Source organism: Malurus melanocephalus, unplaced genomic scaffold (genome assembly GCF_030028575.1).
Source record: "Malurus melanocephalus ecotype Western Australia unplaced genomic scaffold, MMel_1.1 scaffold_95, whole genome shotgun sequence".
In the NCBI taxonomy this organism is placed as follows: domain Eukaryota; kingdom Metazoa; phylum Chordata; class Aves; order Passeriformes; family Maluridae; genus Malurus; species Malurus melanocephalus.
The window spans coordinates 555549-573825 of NW_026623327.1; the positions used below are offsets into that span (position 1 = coordinate 555549).

The window sequence follows — 18277 nt, forward strand, 5'->3', positions numbered from 1 at the left end:
CCTTTGATTTGACAGTATGTTGACACTTTATCAAGAAGAATATCAAGCAGACTTCTATTCCATACAAAGTATAATACTTAGGAAACCTGCAGAAAATGGCTGTGCAGCAAAGTGAGTAACACCTGAATTGGGCTGCAAAAACTTAATTTTTGCTAAATTATTTACACTGAGTGGATTTTTAATTACATGCATGCAATGAAAAGGCATAAGACACCACAAAGAGTGGGAGTTGAAGCTTGTTTTGGGAGCCATCATGGTGCAAAACAGCAGGAATACCCTTCTTTGTGCCAGGTTCCAGGAAGTGTGATTTTGGTCTCACAGATTATTTGGCTTCCTCCTCTTCCTGAAAAAAATGTTATTATAATTCTTCCTTCTTTTATGCTAATCCTTTACCTTTAAGATCAATAGAGTWATGAAGAAATATGGCAGGGACAAGCTATAGAACACCACTACCAGGGTTTAAAKGGGTGTCTGGTCCGAAAGAGTGGTGGCTACTCTGTAAGAAAAAATGTCTCATCACCAGGCCCTCAGGCTGTGTCCTTGGCATGTTCCCAACACCACCTGGCCTCAAGGGAAATTGAAGTACCAGGAACTTAYCTCCAGCTTTGATCCCAACACATTCTCTTGCATTAGCAGTAGATGAACAGATCAGTCATACCAATACTGTGTCAGGTTAGCACTAACACTAATAAAAATCTATACTACTGTGACATAAGGATTCTCAAGGAGATTGGCTTTCACCTATTGAACAAATCCCTTTCTTATTAGYTTGAAGAGCAAGAGCCAAAGTTGTGTCTATATCTTCTAGATATTCCTGCAGAGGAAACTCAAAGTCAGCAAGGTTGGTGTCTTGTAAAACACAGCCACAGGTTTATCCAACATCTGTGTAATCGTTTCCTACAAAAATGTGCGTCACTGGTGGTTTTCCTGTAGAGTTTTTTTGTAAGCAGAGTACACTTTACAGTCTGTGATGAACAACAGAGAGTAAGTGGCAGGATRCTGCTGCTGTGAGCTCAGACAGGGGAACAGCCACACTGTTCTCAGAGTGAATGTTCAAATCAAGGCTACACTGCAGCGTTCATACCTAGAATCCTCAATGGATTCTGCTGGTGAACGCTGTGATTAGTAACCAGCTGCAAGGACATTTTATCCCATGGAATTTTCAGGTTTGCAGGACTTGTTTTATAGTCACCCAGCTGAAGCCCAGCCTTCCAGAAATGCATTTACAGATAAATACTGACGGTTGCCTTGTACATCTGTTTAAAAAGCTCAGATATGAGATTTTCAATAAAGGGAACTGATATAAAAATAAATTTAGGCTCTGTGTTTTAATCTCATACACAGAACATGACATGCTTCATTGGGTATTTAGAAGACCAGCTTAACACAGGAGCACTGACAGTGCAGCAGGAGATTTTTTCAAGCAATGTACATGATGTCTGCCAGCCTATCTCTGATTAGAATCAAGATCAACAGAAGTAAATTCTGATTAACTCTAATGCCAGCCTGCTGTCAGAAAACTCTGCAATTTGAACCATCTTTTACAAGTAAACATCTCCTGCTGAATTTCTTCACCGGTGTCAGAGTGTCACATCGCTGTGCCATCACAGCATTAGGACCGCTGTGCAAAGGCTAACAGGAAAAGGAATAACAGGCACATTCACTTGCAGGGCTTGCATTTCATACTGGTTGTGTTCCAGGACAGGGGTGATGGAAGGTGGGCAAGCTGCAGCCACACCGAGCTCCCCAGCAAAGAGGACGAGATGCTTTTCCTGCTGCATTTTGGCACTGAGGGCTGGCAAGGTGACTGCTGCACYGTGTGCTGGTCATGGCTGGTGCCCCACCTGCCTCACTCGGGATTTCATGGGATGCTTCAGGCTGTGGCTGAATGGTCACAACTCACTAAAATGCCCCAGGTCAGCTGAGTCTCACCAATAGGGTGGGGACTTGCTCRTAGCCCGTGAACAAGATGAAGTGAAGCACTGTCACATAATTTTGTTTCCCTGAGGGTTTAAGATAACATGTTTTTTCTCGAGCCATAGGCTGAAAGCACTCACAGGGACAGTCATGGTGCTCAGTATGTTTAAGGTAATTACTTYTGTGTCAGTAACTTGTCTTTGGGGAGACAAGGGAGTGGAAAAGGAAGGCTGTCTCCAAAACTGTGCTCTGTAGAAAGAGATTGATGCTTTGCTTCCTCACAAACATTTCGCTTTTCTTCCATATTCATTCCACTGAACTTTCCCTTTTCTCATTCTATTACCAAACTCCTTCCCTTCTCACTTCCCACAAAGTCTATGAGCTTTTGACTCACCTTGCATACCTCTTCTCTAGAGAATGGCTTTTTAGCATCTACTCTCATCTATGTGATCCCTTTTTCTTCTATCTTATGCATTATTGTGGGTGCTTTCTGCCTCCTTTGCCTTTCCACTGCTTCAGACAGCAAAGGGTGATGAAGAGGGAACAAAACTTCCCCCTCCAACAGCTCCATGATTAGCTAAAAGTTCTGCTGAGCCACAGACAGCAGACTGGAGAGGAGCCTCACTCCAGGAGCAGTGAAACTATGTACGATAGATATAGGCCTTGCAGTTTACAAAAAGTTTGTGGTTTTTTTTTAATATATGTACAAGCTGGTGGAGAGAAATATTAATATTATGCTTCTCTGGTTTGTGAGGGGAAARCTCACAAGAATTTTGAAATATCTTTGTGTTCAAACACCTCTGTAAGGGGAAAGAATAAKAGCTAAAACCCCCCAAAAAATGAGCATCCTTATGGACCATACACACCAAATTCATTAGATGAGGAAAAGTTTAAAGGCAGAATTATTGCTCTGTGCTACCTGAGTCTCACCCCCATGCATGTGTGTTTCACGGTGCAGTTTTAATAAGACAGCTTTAATGTTTACCACAATTTCTCCACTGAATGTCCGTCTAATTTAGTGCAAACAATGAATCTGAGTGGAAGTGTCAGAGCCTGCAAATAAACTGTTTGAACTGCTGCCCTCCTGGTGCTCAAGCTGAAATGTGTATCCTTGCTTGTGCAACACCCCTCTGATGCGTGCAATTACACACTATCCCCATTTTGCAAATGAARCCTGAGGCAGACAAATGAAGTGATTTGTCTAATTTCACACAAGAGGTCTGTAGTAGTGCAGGGAATTGAATCTGCATTATCTACATCCTTAATCACTGCATCGTGATTCATGGGTTTAAAGAAGCCACGCTGCTATGAAGAACTGGAATAAGGATTTATTTTGTCATTCTAATTCAGGGAAGCACTGAGAAATTGTGTTCAAATTTATTTACTTTGCAATTGATCATTCACTGCATGTAATTCTCAGGCTGTGACCCTGTGGTTAGATGTGCAGAAAATGGGAGCAAATATAGCTGCAAGCAGAGTTTGGGGAGCTTGATTTCAAGTATTTCAGACTGGAAAATCTGAATATCCTGCCATAATTTTTAGAAGAATTATGTCGAAGTATAAATCTGAAGAAAGATACCTAGGTATTGAAACACTTGCAAAACTGAGAACTAAATAYAGAAACCCTCAACATAACTGCAAAAGTTTCTGTCTCATGATCTTAAACTATCCGAACTCTTGATTTTCCTACTTCCCACACACTGTTTGTCATCATTTCTTGTGCTATGCTAGCAAAGATAAGTTGTAAGCAGAAGTGAACAAGAAGTTTTATGTCATTTAACCTAATTAATTTGGTCCTTTTGCAAAAACTATTCAGCCAGATTTCTTCAAATGGATTGGAGTGTAAGCACTTCCAGCAAGAATTATATTATGTTCAAATTTCCAATTTGCTTTCCTTAAGTATTAGGGAAGGTGAACTTATTCAATCAATTAAATGTCTACAGAAAAATGGTCCAGAAATTTCATTACCAGAGGTGAATTCCTTTCAAAACAAAAGAGAATACTCAGATACAAATCACTGTCCAGTTCTTWCTGAAAAGCCCTGGTTTTTGTCTTCTAATGATCTGTCCATATACCTGAATGTATTTAAATAGCAGAATTAGAGGTGTGTCCACTCTGTGTTCATTGTTTCATTTCCAATCTTATTTTTCAGCCCCTATCCTTGTTCACTTCACCCACAAGTATTTTTTTCAAAGTTGGATGAACACACAGTTTTCACATTAAATTTTCAGTTTCTAAAAACAAGTTTGGAATTATGCAAGACATGCCCTGCTTTTGGAGAATGTCACAACAGAAGTGCTTCTTTTAAAGGACTTTGAAACACATTCATTATAATAATGCTGCAGCCCTGGAAACCTTAGTACCTTTCTGGCACTGAAAATCCTCACTCTTCCATTAATGCCATTGCTGAACACTGATACTGTGTGACTTTCCCTTCATTTCTGTGTGAGGGAGATGAWAACAGAACTAATTTCTTCTGATTTATAAAGGCTTATTTCATAAATGCGCTGTAGGGAGCACTTTAAAGCGTACAAAAGTGACTTACCAAAGAGAGCAACAAACTTAATCTACACACACAAAAAGAAGCAAACACACGTAACCAGATTCTGAGCCAGCTCAGAACTTCCAGAAAATCGATGTCCCCAAAAGAAGAGCCATTTCAATCAGCTAGAGAAGGAGACAAGGAGTATCAGACATTGTGATGTGCACTGCTAGGCACCACGTAGATAGCCTTGTAACTTCAGAGCAGTGAATATCCTTGAGCCATCTTCCTCACCAAAGCCTCAGAATCCTCACCTAATTAGCCACGTGGGTAGCACTTTAATTTCAGCTTCATCAGGGACTCTGAGGAAACCTGAAGCTGATCTTGCTCGTCTCCTGAATGAAGATGAGCACACACCCAGGGTGCTCTGAGCTAATGTAAGCACAGTGAAAATGAAACACTTTGGCTGCAAAGGGAAGCTCATCAGCCGCTCAACAAGCACAAGATCTAGAAAATATTTTATGTTTTAAAAGCAAATCTACRCAGGAGTAAACCTTCATTACATTGTGTGAGGAGATAAATTGCACTTTGAAAGCTGCAGACTTGGATAGGCAGATCCCAAAGCACCTGATGGCTCCATTGGTCAAGATGTCCCTGCCAGTATCAGGAGCTAATGCATTAGCACAACACAGCAGGAAAACACAGCCATATCAACTCATTCATTCAGCAGGAGCACTGATCAAGCAGAGCAGTGTGTACTTTTTACTTTTCTTTTTGATTTTTATAGTGTTTGGGAAGAAATTATACCTTTTTTTTWAWTWAAAAAWAAACCAGGAAAAATGTCTTTTATWCTGGACTGACAGCAGATCCACATAAGGATGATATTGTCACAGATTAGGTGTATAAAGCAGCAGACAGGCARTGCAATCTATTTCCTTCAGTATGCAAAAGTGCATCATTTTGGCAAATCTAAAGGAGGCTAACAGGAAGTCATCCTTTCACCAGACAGYTTGTTACCGACAACTTCACTTAGCTTAATTATATTTTTACTCTTAATCATGTTTCATGAAGCAGGTAGCATTCCTCTTTTTCTGTTAATAATTCATATGCCRTTTACAAAGAATGTCTACGAAATGCAGAGTTTTCCCCACACTTTGAACAATCATATTCCCCTTCAAACTATATTCACAACAGCAATTCAAAATCTTTCATTTCTCTCTCTAGCTGTAGCTCTGCAGGACCCAACAGTTATGTCAGAAGCAAACCCATGAAATCTGCTGAGGTGAATTGCAATGTTCTTCTGCAGTTATCTGTAACAATATTAAAAATGTTGTGGTATTCCAAAACATCTTTTAGTGCAAATAAATTCACTYCATCATCATTCCACCTCATATATGCTAACAAGTACTAGCAATCCAGCTTCACAGAACAGCCCAGAAGTTTGTGGCAGAAAAAGTTTGGGAAGCTTTTTGTTAGAGTTAGGTAAACATGCCTCTAAGAAGAATGGAAAATATGACATTATTCCCTACATAGCTATGAAAATTCTAGTAAGGTATTAAAAATAAAAAATAGGACAAGAGTTACCAGAGTGAAGAATAACAGCAGATTTTTCACATTTTTTAAAACCTGCTTTAAGACTGCATGGTCAAAGTCATCACAGATGAGGACACAAAATTTTTCACATTACTATGCAGGGAATAGTAAAAATCACTGTAGGAAGCAGAATTTTTGCTATCAGCACAGTGCAATGGTGCAGCTCTTGAGAGGCTGGACACCCTCCCAAGCTCGAGAGATGAAGTCTTGCACTTTAAAAGGTGATTTTCTCTCATTTTGTATGTTTAACTGAAGCAAACCCTGTAATATTTATCAACTAATTGCTGTAATTGTCTCTTGAATAAAGGTCCCTGTGACAGGAGACAAAGTAAACCTCTACAGACTTTGAAGCATCAAGAAAATGAGTACTCCTTARTTCACTAGCATTTGTGTCTTTTTGGCTGAGTCCAAATCATTCTTGGTATTTCCAGGAAAACTAAACACTGAAAATTTTGTCATGGCTCTTGCTTTTCACTGGTTTAAAAAACAAAGCCATTCAAATGTCACAAGCACTTCACTACAACAGACTTGCATAAATATAWCTCAATGCCTACCCACTCACAAGCCTTAAAATTCAAAATGTTTTCACAAGGTTCTGGAACAGGGTTTGAACTGGGGAAAAGTGAGTGCCTTTGTAACACTGTTCCTTTTTGTCTGTCAGTTCCTGTGTACCTGATGTCTGCAATCTGGGGAGCATGGGGGTGTTTCTGGCTGTCTCTTTACCTTATGAAAGAGGTGCTGAATGTAGAGGGAACAGGGTAACAGCTGAAATTAGCTGGAATTAGCTAGAATGTTATAAAAAGCAACAGGGGTAAATAAAGTCATTGTAAATGAAGATATGACAAGATGAAAAAGAAGCAGCTGGGGACAGTTTCATRTCTTAGACAACAAATCCTGTTTTCGTGTCTTAGCCACAGCTTGTCACCTGAACACACATATCATGGTCTGGATTGTTTTTGTYTGCTGCCTTTCAGCTGCCCTTTATCTCCTCACTGGGCAAAGACTTTGGGCCTCAGCTTGGCTACAGCTGAGCAAGACTCTCTAACACCCGTAGAAAATAGATTTATACTTGGTGAGGATCTGGCTTCCTACCTTGTCACTGAAACAGGAACAAGAGCTATAGCTTTTAAAAGGACCACTTATCACTGACAGTGAAGCAGCCAGAGTGACCGGAGCAGCTGAAAATTGGCGTCTCAGRAAAGCAATTTGGGGATTTCCAGGCATTCTTTTTAGTGCTATATTTGTGCCAAATGAGGATTCAAAATGCAATTGAGAAAGCTCTTCTAAGGCATGTTCAGGTGTCTCTCAACAGAAAGACATTAGCTGAAGGAAGGAAAAACTGCAGAAAACAGTCAAATTGCTCAAGAAAATTGAGCAGTCAGAAAGTCCATTAAAGCCCACAGCATTCTGGTGTGCAGCAGAAACTGCTGGCTGAAATGGAGCAGAAATCCTCCCACAGCAATTCTCTGGGCAGTGCAAATACAACTTTCAGCTCTGGAGCACATTTTGCTAGAGAAGAACGCTCTGTCCCGTTTGTTCATTACCAGCTGTCCATACTCTTCCTCCCCACTCCGCTAACCCAGGGAGCAGAGATCAGTCACTGGTATCACCYACACCCAGCGCCTGCAGAAACCTCCAGGCAATCACAGCACGTTTTTGAGAACCAAGGTGATCAGGAGCAGCAGGGAAGGTGCAGAGGACAGGTCAAGAGCAGCAAGGAAGCAAGGCTGTCATGGGGCAAAGGGGAACCACGACCTATAACGTACAAGATGTCAGGAAATGTTAGGGTAAGAAAATGTCCAAAATCAGGTTGACAATTGGAGTGTTTCTTCAACACAAAAAATGAGTGTCAAACTAGACATGTCTGCTAGGGGTCAAAGGGAGRTGCTGGAAAATGGCTTGTCTGACTGCGGAGCAAGCCAGAGCAGAAGGAAAGGAAAAAGCCCCAAGGTCACTGGAAGGGCAGAGAACCATGGCCATGAACAGCAGGGCAAACATAACCATGACAAGACCAAAACGCTTTGCTGAGAGGAATATGGAGAGAATGAACACAGGTATTGGCATRAAGCCTTTTGCAGTTTTCCCAATCTTACTGTTTGCTCCATCATAATATAATACATTCATATCAGATAGAAACCGATTGGTTTTGATGCTTTCCCATCTCCTCTATACCTGAAAACGGGACAGAAAATGTATCTTCCTCTGCAGTACCTTTAGATTTTTTTTTCTTTCTCCTAATCAAAACCCCAGGTCTGTTTAGTCTTGGGAAATGTCCCTCATATTTCATTCTTACCAAATGCCAAGCACATAAATATTCTTAGATAAATATATAATATAATAACAGCAGATAAATATTCTTAGAGTATCAATGACTAAACCCTTATTCTCCAAAACTTAGCCATGCTGCTAGGATGTGTGAAGAAGAGAAACCCACTTCCAGTAACTCTCTGCTGATTTGTCTCCAACAGAGGATGTTGTCTCCTCTCTCTTTCCTGTAAAGGATGCCTGTGTGATTCTACAAACACATCTTCCCCATTTCACAGATTTTGGGAGAGTGGGTCAGCCAGCCAGTGACACAAMATGGTAAAGGATTGAGGGAGAGGAGAAGGGGACTCACGTGCTTTTTTTCCTTTTGTCTCAGTCTGCCCAGGATAGTCTCAGAGCCCTTTTGTGAAGAGAATCCCTCAGCTGTGACCTCACTGGRCTCCACGGTGCCTCTTTCAGGTCCATTCAAGCCTGGCAAGCACCTGTCCTTTACAGCCTTCTGACTGTAGCTTTTTCCTGCTTTATGAGGTTGCAAAAGTCACATGCAATTGCACAGATTGAGAAAAAGCAACAGAAGGCTGAAATAGCTTGTATAAAACTCTTACGGACATGGCACTTCTAAGTAAACTACTTTGTTAGGGTAGTATCTTAGCATAAAAGCAACAGAAGGGCAGCTTTTAGTAAAAAAAAAAAAAAAAAAAAAAAAAAAATAAAAAAAAAAAAAAAAAAAAAAAAAAAAAAAAAAAGAAAAAAATAGTCTGAGACAGACAGCTTAACTGTTTTCTGCAGGGCTAATCCTGAGGAATAAAAAGAGGTATAAAAACCCAATAACCTTTCCTATTGGGGTCAAGTGGTGGTTAAAGTGGTGTCTGGACAATCTTTTCTTCCATCCCCTGCCTGCTTTTCAGCTGATTCATAACATCACAAACATTAGCTCAGATCTCCCCAATATGGTTTGTGGTGGTAGAAAAACCTGCAGCATAGTAGTTGCTTTATCCAAGAATACAAGAATATTTTCTTTTTTTTTTTTTTTCCGCATCAAATATTCTGTATTTTTTAAAATATATTCTTCCACTTTCTAAGGAAGAGCTATTTATAAATTACATCTCTCTGGAAAGAATACCACTAACAATAATTTCACATGGCAAGTTTGACACACCAAAAAAAGCAATGATCTATGTTGCCCTTAGCAAAATTTTGACCAGCCACTAATTATATTGTAAAAAGCTGAAAGATAAAAAAATATATAAAAAAGGATCTGTGGGTAAGTTAACTCTGCACAAAGAATCTAATGGTGGCACCAAGGAAGGACGGGGCAAGTGTGAGGGGTCTGCAATATCCCTGTGCTCCAGCTAATTCAGGTGGTTGTTGAGAGCTTAAGTGGGGGAAGCTGAAGGAARAGTAGCTGGAGGAGCCCGTTGGAGCTGCAGATAAAGGTGATTTTTGGAGTCTGTTTACACWGTTCTTTTCTAGATGACACTTGTTAGCCTTTTTATTGGTTTAGGTAACAAAAAATGGCAATGTAAAGTACCATAAGGGAGGCTGATGTGGAAGAAAGGAAGAAGAAGAAAGGACTCTAAGGAAGAAATGAGAGGAAGGGAATTAGGATTACTCATATTTTGTCTCTCCAAACAACAATCTGTCACGGAGAGATTCGTGTCTTTCTTTGTGATTACAGGAGAGCACTACTTAATTTACTGTCTGCCATTCAAGCTTTAATAAGAACCAGGCTCAATCAGCTTTGTGTGTGTTATTGAGATGCATCTGGATAATATTTGTCCAACCTAGATTTTTGTCTGTCCCCCAGGCCAGATCAGCAGCACTTTGCTGATGGAGTAGCAGAGTCTTGGTTCTTTGTCTTGCATTTACCAGTTTAGCCTCAGTTCAGGGCATACCAACCAGCATTTTACTAGYTCATCTCCAGCTACCTCCTCCACAACTTGCTGCAGCAGAGGAGTTGCCAAAGTCAAGAAAATGAAACCCAAAATGGACCATTATTTCTCATAGAATAAGGAAGAGTATTATGGAATATAKACGGTTTTACTCTAATAAGTAAATCAACATCAGAAAGAACATCTGCACCATCCCCTCTGTCTGATCCTCTCATAGCAAAACCACCAGTGTCCGCTTTTTGATCCTTAAACAGCAAAACTGAAAATCCAGCCTCTGTAATCTTCAATTGAGCCAGTTGGTAGAATGTAAATGCAAAGAATGAGATGTCTTGCTACTGGCTGTAATCTAAATCTAAAGACACTAAGCCCACAGAGATACATTAAAGTCAGAGAGCCCGTCAGGAAGGCAGATGGCAAAATAAACAATTCAGGAAAAAAAAAAAAAAGCACTAAACCCCTTGCTGGCATTTAATAGTAACATGGGTAGGACAAATCTCACCAGGGTAGGGAACGTTAACAGCCTGTTTGTGACAAAATGAAATAAAATGATTGGAATTGACACTTCCACTCTCATCAATCTGACCGACTCCTCTATTACTGTTTTGACCTGGGACTTCAGCCCTTGCTTGGGATGCTGAAAGCTGCTTGCATTAAGGAGCCAGGCATAGGATGGAGCCCAGCATCCCTGACACAATTCATTTCCTGCACAGAGCCCTATTTCCTGTCAGGCAGAAGGACTCACCTGGCAGAGCACCGTCTTTGTTCACAGCTCCCAGCCCAGTTATAGCAAAGCTCTGCCCCACAGGTCTGTCTGCAGGTGCTCTCCCTGGGAGTGTGCAGCACTGGGGTTGTCCAGGGTTTCATTGCTGCATTTCCCTCAGCTTTTTCAGAGGTAGTTTCCTTTACTTCTTTTTCTAATTATCCATAAATCAAAGTTTTAGACTCTGTTTTTTATGTCAAATCCCAGGAAAATCTGCAGCTAGACAAATCCCATGTTTCAGGTCCTGCCTGGTCTGTCAGCCACTGTGTCACTGGGAAGGAGCTGAATTTCCACCTCCATGAGTTCAGAAATATGGCTGCTGTACAGACCCCATATCTATTACCTTTCTTATGCTATATAGGCACCGGGTACAGAGCATCTTGCTCTCAGCAGGACTCTCTCTATTCTATGACTGTGCCTGCTCAGGCCTCCATTTGAACACTCAGCTGCCAGGTTTCAGCAGGTATCTCACCTCCTGGGGTTTAGGTGCACTTTCCTGGGATCTGGTCTTTTTTCACAGTCAGAGGCACCTCTGTCCATTGAGCATKGTAAAGAGAACAGGCATGAAAGGAAAAAGTGGCTGCTTTTTACTGCTTCCCTGATGTATTTCACTCGACTAGTCACCCTTCAAGTGCTCACCACAGCCAGAAAACCTGCTGCGCCCAGTAAGAAGAGGGAGAAAAGCCTCATTGTAGTGTCCATATTTTGTATATCTCACCAAARAAAAGGTTTTCTTGGTTTTGTTCTTCTGATTTTAAATAGCCCTTTAAAAAAGGCCAGCAATCAAAATACAAGTGCCTCCATCAGAGAGCTATCCAGAAAGATATTTTCAGGCCAAGATTTAACTTTGCTTTGTTTCTGTCCCTAAAATCTTCTTGCTGCCATGCAGGTAATTGCAAAAATAGGCTCCACCAGCTGAGCTGATCCAGGGAGGCAGAGACACAGATACMCCTTCAACCTCTGACATTTGCCTAAATAACTCCAGTGTCCTTTACTAGTATTGCAGTGACYTCTAGGAGCCTGCTCCAAGGCCATTGGCTTCATTGTCGCTTACTGACTTAGCCCAGACTTCCAGAAGGTTTTCTAAGCCTGGAAGGATGAGTATAGTACAGATGAAAAAAACCAAAAAAAAACATGAGTGTGCTGATGAGAAACAGAATAGCCTAAAGCCTTCCATCTCAATGCTGCTGATGTCTGCATGGTTAAAAATGAACTACCTAGGGCTATACGAACCCCTGGTGTTAGCCTGAACAATGCATTCACATCCATTTACCTGGAATCTAAATTTGGTTTATTGCATTTCATAACCACGCAGAAGATGACAGCATCCCTTTAATGCTGAATCAGAGCAAAAAGTTTCCAATTTTTATGCATATCAGCACAAAAGAAACCACTGCCACTTACCCAGGAGTACTGTAGATCCATATCAGTTAGGGAATATGTAAGATGTGGCTGATGAGAAGAGCAAGTACAGTTTTCCCATTCTTCTATTTTTGAAATTAAGAAGTCACAAGGACAGAGCTGGTTGTCAGGAAATGGCTTCCAGTCACTCCACAAGTGAAATTCTGTTTCGGAATGAATTGAAATAGTTCCTAAGTTATTGAGTCTGGAAGTGTATGAGCGGCCCAGAGACGCAGAAATAAAATCCGCCCTGGTCTCGGTCTCTTCTTTTCTCCTTGTGCTGTCTTTCCACGTCTTCTTGTCCTGAGGTTTTGACAGCTTCATGCAAGAAGTTAGCGCCTCTTCATCCTCTTCAGAGAGATAATTATCTTCTAAGGTATCTTTAAAAATGAAAATMCTTGTTATAGTATGTTGCAATTCATAGAGAAAGTAACACTCTTTTTTAAAAAAAAAATTAATGCTGTCTTTCACTCTATACAATGAAAAAGCCAAGGACTCCTTACAGAAACCCCATTAAACACAACAAGAATGAAAAAAAACCTCCCAAAAAACAAACAAACAAATAAACAAACAAACAAACCCCAACAAAACCAAAACCAAATAATTATGATAATTAGGGACGTGGAAAGGATTTTGTATTGGGTCAGACATCTGAGCCAAAAATTAGKTTTTTTCTCCATTTGGTGTATTTGTCTTGTTCCCTCAAAAGTGTGGAAAACTTTGCTAGTTCTGCCCAGGAAAAATTGCTAACTAAATATCATATTGCTGATAGTTGCAGAGAGCATGAGTTGAGCTGGAAAAGTTCAGGAAGCTYGCAGGATTATTTCTCTCCAATGCCTTGTATGCATTTTGTCGTTACAAAGCAGTGCTGAAGTCCCTGTTTCCTCATGAATTTCAGCCCAAGCAGTGATYTGGCTGAAGCAGTAGTTCATCAGACAGTTTAAACTCATTTTGCTAATAGTGGGTTATAAATAATCATATAAACAAATGCATTGTACAACAAATGCATGCACTGTAAAAACAATGTTGGCAAAACAAGTGCAGAGGAAGAACTGCAGCACAGTCAGATCAGAGATCTGTAGAAGATTCCARGAAATCAGCTGAAGCCAGAATAATTTCAGAATTTCTGGGTGTTGAAGCCCTGGGCACCCAGGTATGATGAGAGACTGACTTAACTCAGATCTTCCTGCACTTGCTGGTGCCACTGACTTATGGATTAACACTGGAAGTTTTCTTCTCCGTTTGTGAATTTTGCCTTTCTGACCTGAAATATGCTACAAAACTAGGAAAACGAACGTCTCCCCAGCACAATTCTATTTATCTAAAATCCCCACTCGCAAGATAATACTGTTACAAAACTCCAGCTCGTGTGGCAGGAAACAGGTTTTCACACCACAAGGAAGTCAGCACTGGAGCAGTATCGCAGCAACGTCCCAGCTGGGGGTTGAGAGTGGTGGGTGGTGAATGACAGACCGGGACAGGGTTGTTTACAGTTATGTTCGATCCAGGGTCGTTTGCCAAATGCTGGAATGAATGCTGATGTGATGCTGTACTTACTGAGGGGGACCAGAACGTGCTTGACATCTTCCAAGCTTTGTGTACTCGTTTTCTTGGTTCGTACCAATTTCTGTAGTCGTTTCAATGTTCCCCTGGACTCTGCTTTGTTCTCTGGTTCTGTACCCTGACCAAAAAAAAAGCCCAACCAATCAAAGAAAGACATGAAAATTATTCAAACCTTACAAATAAAACTAAGGGTAATGTGCTTCTTTTCAGAATGACAAAGTCTCGTTCAAAGAACTGATCATTGACACAATGCTTTAAAAGTTAGGCTCTTCCTGCTTTGGACTAATAAGAAAAAAAAAAGGAAAAAGGCAACTYACAAGAAAAATCAAGCTTAGGCCACTGTTCATATTGCTGTTTACATATTACTTTTCTTGAATACCTGAGAATTACTGAATACTTAATTCGAGATTTGTTCCAGAAAACATTTCCATATCTCCATCCACTACATTACCTGAAAGCATTTTAAGTGTTCTCAGAAATCCCAGATGTGGAGAGTTAGTGCATTTAAATGTGTATGGAAGTGGTTCTGAAGCATTGGTGTATTTCTCTTTTCAAGACCTGGTTCTGAAGCATTGGTGTATTTCTCTTTTCAAGACCTTATTTTGTTTCCCAGATTAAATAACAATAATGTAAATGACAATTCAAATCTTTTATTGTACACACCAGCAATATCCAACTGAGAAAGTCCAGGTGTGGATATTACAGTCTCCTAGAGCAGGGACATGGTGAACATGCTCACCAAGCTCCTATCTTGAAAATCACTCCAGAAACATTAAACTTCCCTTCCAACCTGACTCTGAACTTCTCTGTGAGCTTCAGAGATAAATTTCATACTCTGACAGCAAATAACATCTATTCCACAGTCATAAGCTCTGTTTCATATAGAATATCTGCTTTTCATTGAAAAATTCCAAAGAAAAGCAAAATTAGAAATTCTCGAATTAAGTAAGACTGTAATTCACCAAYGGCTGCTTTTTGGAACAATACTGTCTGGCTTCTCTCGATATTCAGATGTTTGATTTCAAACCTTTAAATTATTTGCACAGCCACTTCATCCTTCTCCAGATATAAACTGGATAAATGAAGATATAACAGCCTACAGAATCTCCTATATCCTTTTCATTTATGAACAATGGGCTAACACGCTATTAGAAACTGTCTTGAACCAAGAAGGACCAAATGAAATAAACATACACCAACATGACTTAAATTACACACAAAAAAAATCTGAAACTGTTTTATTCTTTCAGGCACTGTTAGGATAAAATTAGTTATGTAAAACCACAATATTACTGTTATTATTATTATTATTATGTGTCTAGATAAACCTTACAGGGCTTCCTTCATGGGTGATATAAATCACACTGATGTTTTTTCTTTTAGGATAGGACCTTAGGAGCCCTCCCTTTTTAATCACAATAATGCAAAAGTCCCCAGAGTGGATAGCACGTGGGTTTAGACACCTTCCATCTCAGCAGCGTGCTACATTCCCTGAAATCTGCAGYGTCCTGGAAACTGGGAATCAACCACAGGAACAGAGCAGGAAGCCAAAGAGTTGACTTTCCATGACTTTTCCATGTCTCCAGTGTCTCTTGTAAGTCATGGCTTCATTAGTGTCTTAGTTTTGAAATWAATTTCACAGTTATCCCTGCAAGCTGCAGTTTGGGCTCAAGGTGCCACAAACTGAAATCATCACAGAAGAAATGTAAACAAAAGGCAMTTTCCAGTTCAGCTGATGAGCTCCAGCTACTGGTTGGTGCCCAACAGAGAGGATGTGAACACAGGGAKACGTCCCCATAAGACACAATGAGGACATCAGCTCATCAGTTCTGCTGTGCTTTTTCTGTGCTTCAATTCTGTGTAGATTTATTTCCTCTTCCAAATTCAAGATAGMAGGAATGCATTTTTACCTTGGCTAAAGAGAGAAACTGAGGTTTAATTTTTCAGTCTCTCATTGTGGGATGTCTTTGCAAAATAAATCACAGCRGTTTAAAATGCTAATATTGCTCTCATATCAGATCTCTTGTAGCAATAATAATTTGTTCACTTGTAAGTAACGACACAAAAGCAACGTGGTGGCTTTGATTTATGATCTGAGATTTCCATCATGGAGACATCAAGATAAATGGAAGATAATCTATTCAGATAATTTCRTTAATGGCAAACTCTAATCCTCTTTTCCTTAAAAGCACTCATTTCATGGAGTCTATTGTTAGGGAAAAGTCATAAGTGCTTAAATAATAAATGCAGTAACCCCCTTTCATGGAGAAAAAAGCTCATGCAGTATCAGCTAGTGGTGAGACACCTTTTAAATTTACAATATTTTATTTTGGCTAACCTAAGCATTCAAATCTGGAATTTTGTCTGCCTATCCAAACATTCTTTGATGTAGACACCAGACAATCAGGTGAACTGTTTTTCTCCAATCTATAAGCAAAGCTATCTATAAGGGAAGAATTCCCACATGACCAAGAACCAAGAATATTATTGATTTCCCTACTTAATGGGTTTTAGTGATGAAAAATCATGTCACATCGCAAATCAAAATGAATTGTGCAAAAACATAAATCACAGGTTGCCCTTTAGTTGCAAATAATTTACATGAAGGGTGCAGGAATACTTAAGTACAAAAAATATACATTTAAAAATGCACTTCCAAAATGCATTACAGGAGAAAGACCTAAATTGTGTCTGATAAACTGTTTCCAGTTTATCGGAGGGYATTTAAAATACCTTGGAAATCTTTGCACAGTGAGATGTTATGAGGATTAACCTGGTGACAGAAATACAGCAATTTGGAAGGTAAGTGTAAAACACTGCTGGTCAGATTCCAGCAATCTCAGTCCTGTTGAGCACTCTCCTTCCTGGGTGCAACTGCATTAATTTCAATAAAACTACTTGCACAGCATGTCACTTCTCAGCATAAAGTATTTAGTCATGGCACARCCTAATCTCTGTGATTTTTCTTCAACTGCTTTGCCTTTCCCMAAGAAGTGCAATGATTTAATCATGATTACCAATGCACTTAAATTCAGAGCACAGTGTAATAGCCAGAAGACAAAAATTAATGTATGTTTACTGTGTCCACAGTGTTAATTGTTCGGGTAGCATAAAAACTTTCGGCAAGTTTCAGTAATAACTTGGCTGCACATAATGAATATTAAAATAGGATATGACATTTTGACATATTTTTTGATCTGTTTAAAAGAGTTCTGTAAAACGCACCAAATTTAGATAAATTTTCTGCTAAAAAGTGTCAGTAAAGCTATGGTTAACCAATGTATAGAGCAGCTCTGTACAAACTTCTTTCATATGCTCYGGCCCATGTATATCTGACCTTTAAATATTCCCATTATTTTGGTGTGGTGCTCCAACCAGTTTAAAATTAGTACAGTCAGATTAAGCAGGCTAGGATTATAGGCAGATTTTGTCCTGGGAATCACAGAGCAATAATACAATATTCTATAAATGATAAAGAAATATCATGATTAATAGCAGAGCAATAATAAGGTATTCTGCAAAACACAAAGAGATATCATGATTAATAACATGGATATSGATAAAGATCTTTCAGGTTTTGGAGAAGGAACATACTGCACAGGAAATTCTACTAAAACAGCCTGCTCTTCCCAGCTGCTGGTGAAAAAAAAATGAATTTTCACAGCAACTCACCATTTCACTGTTACCAGGCACACCTGGATTGTGTATTCGTGGTGGAATCCATTGCTCATAGTTTATCACCTAGATAGTAAGAAAAGTAAAATAATTAAAAAAAGAATACCATTTACCATAAAATTAATGAGTGTAATTAGCATCATGTAACTGAATATTGATGAGAGCTCAGCAATTTTTCAACCTGATACTGTGTGGATGTGAAAGCAAAAGACTGACATCCACCAGCTGAAATAATTTTAATAYTGAGTTGTCTTGATTTCCTCAGTTATCTGGGGCTCAGTAACATCTTGCAGACATCACAGTGTAAGTGCTACTATGGCATTATGGTATGGGATCCTTRGATGTCATCCTAAATCTCGGCTTTCCTTGCTCAATGAGCAGGCAAGCCAGAGGARACGCCCCTCAGGAGCAACCCCGAGCTGATGCAGTTCTAAAGGATCTTGCTTAGTTCTCCTCATTTTTCCTGGGATGTTGAGCACCAAGAGTGTGAGTTTGACCTGGATTAACAATTTGGAGCAAATGGGAGGATCCTCAGAACTAAGACAAGACTGTCCACACTTTCACCRTGTGTCCATAAGCCATTCCTTGGTGGCAGTGTCCTCAGGAAAGGAACACCATGGGAATGCACTTTCCCTGGGGCACTGCTGCAGTCCCTGTGGGCAAGTCTGACAGTGCCTACAGCTTATCAGGAAAGTAATGAACGCTGWCCTCTTTTCTTCATGAATATGA

General features: G+C 39.9%; 1 protein-coding gene across 1 annotated transcript in view; it reads right to left on the minus strand.

Annotated features, from left to right (window-relative positions):
* Positions 1-17610, minus strand: part of SAMSN1 (SAM domain, SH3 domain and nuclear localization signals 1) — a 53324-nt gene extending 35714 nt beyond the window's left edge. Inside the window, exons 1-3 of the mRNA XM_057368595.1 lie at positions 17546-17610; positions 13868-13991; positions 12314-12690 (exon numbers count right to left, since the gene is read on the minus strand). Coding sequence (XP_057224578.1) covers positions 12314-12690; positions 13868-13991; positions 17546-17548 — 504 coding nt within the window. The 5' untranslated portion in view covers positions 17549-17610. The remainder of the gene's footprint in view (positions 1-12313; positions 12691-13867; positions 13992-17545) is intronic.
* Positions 17611-18277: the final 667 nt, after the last annotated feature.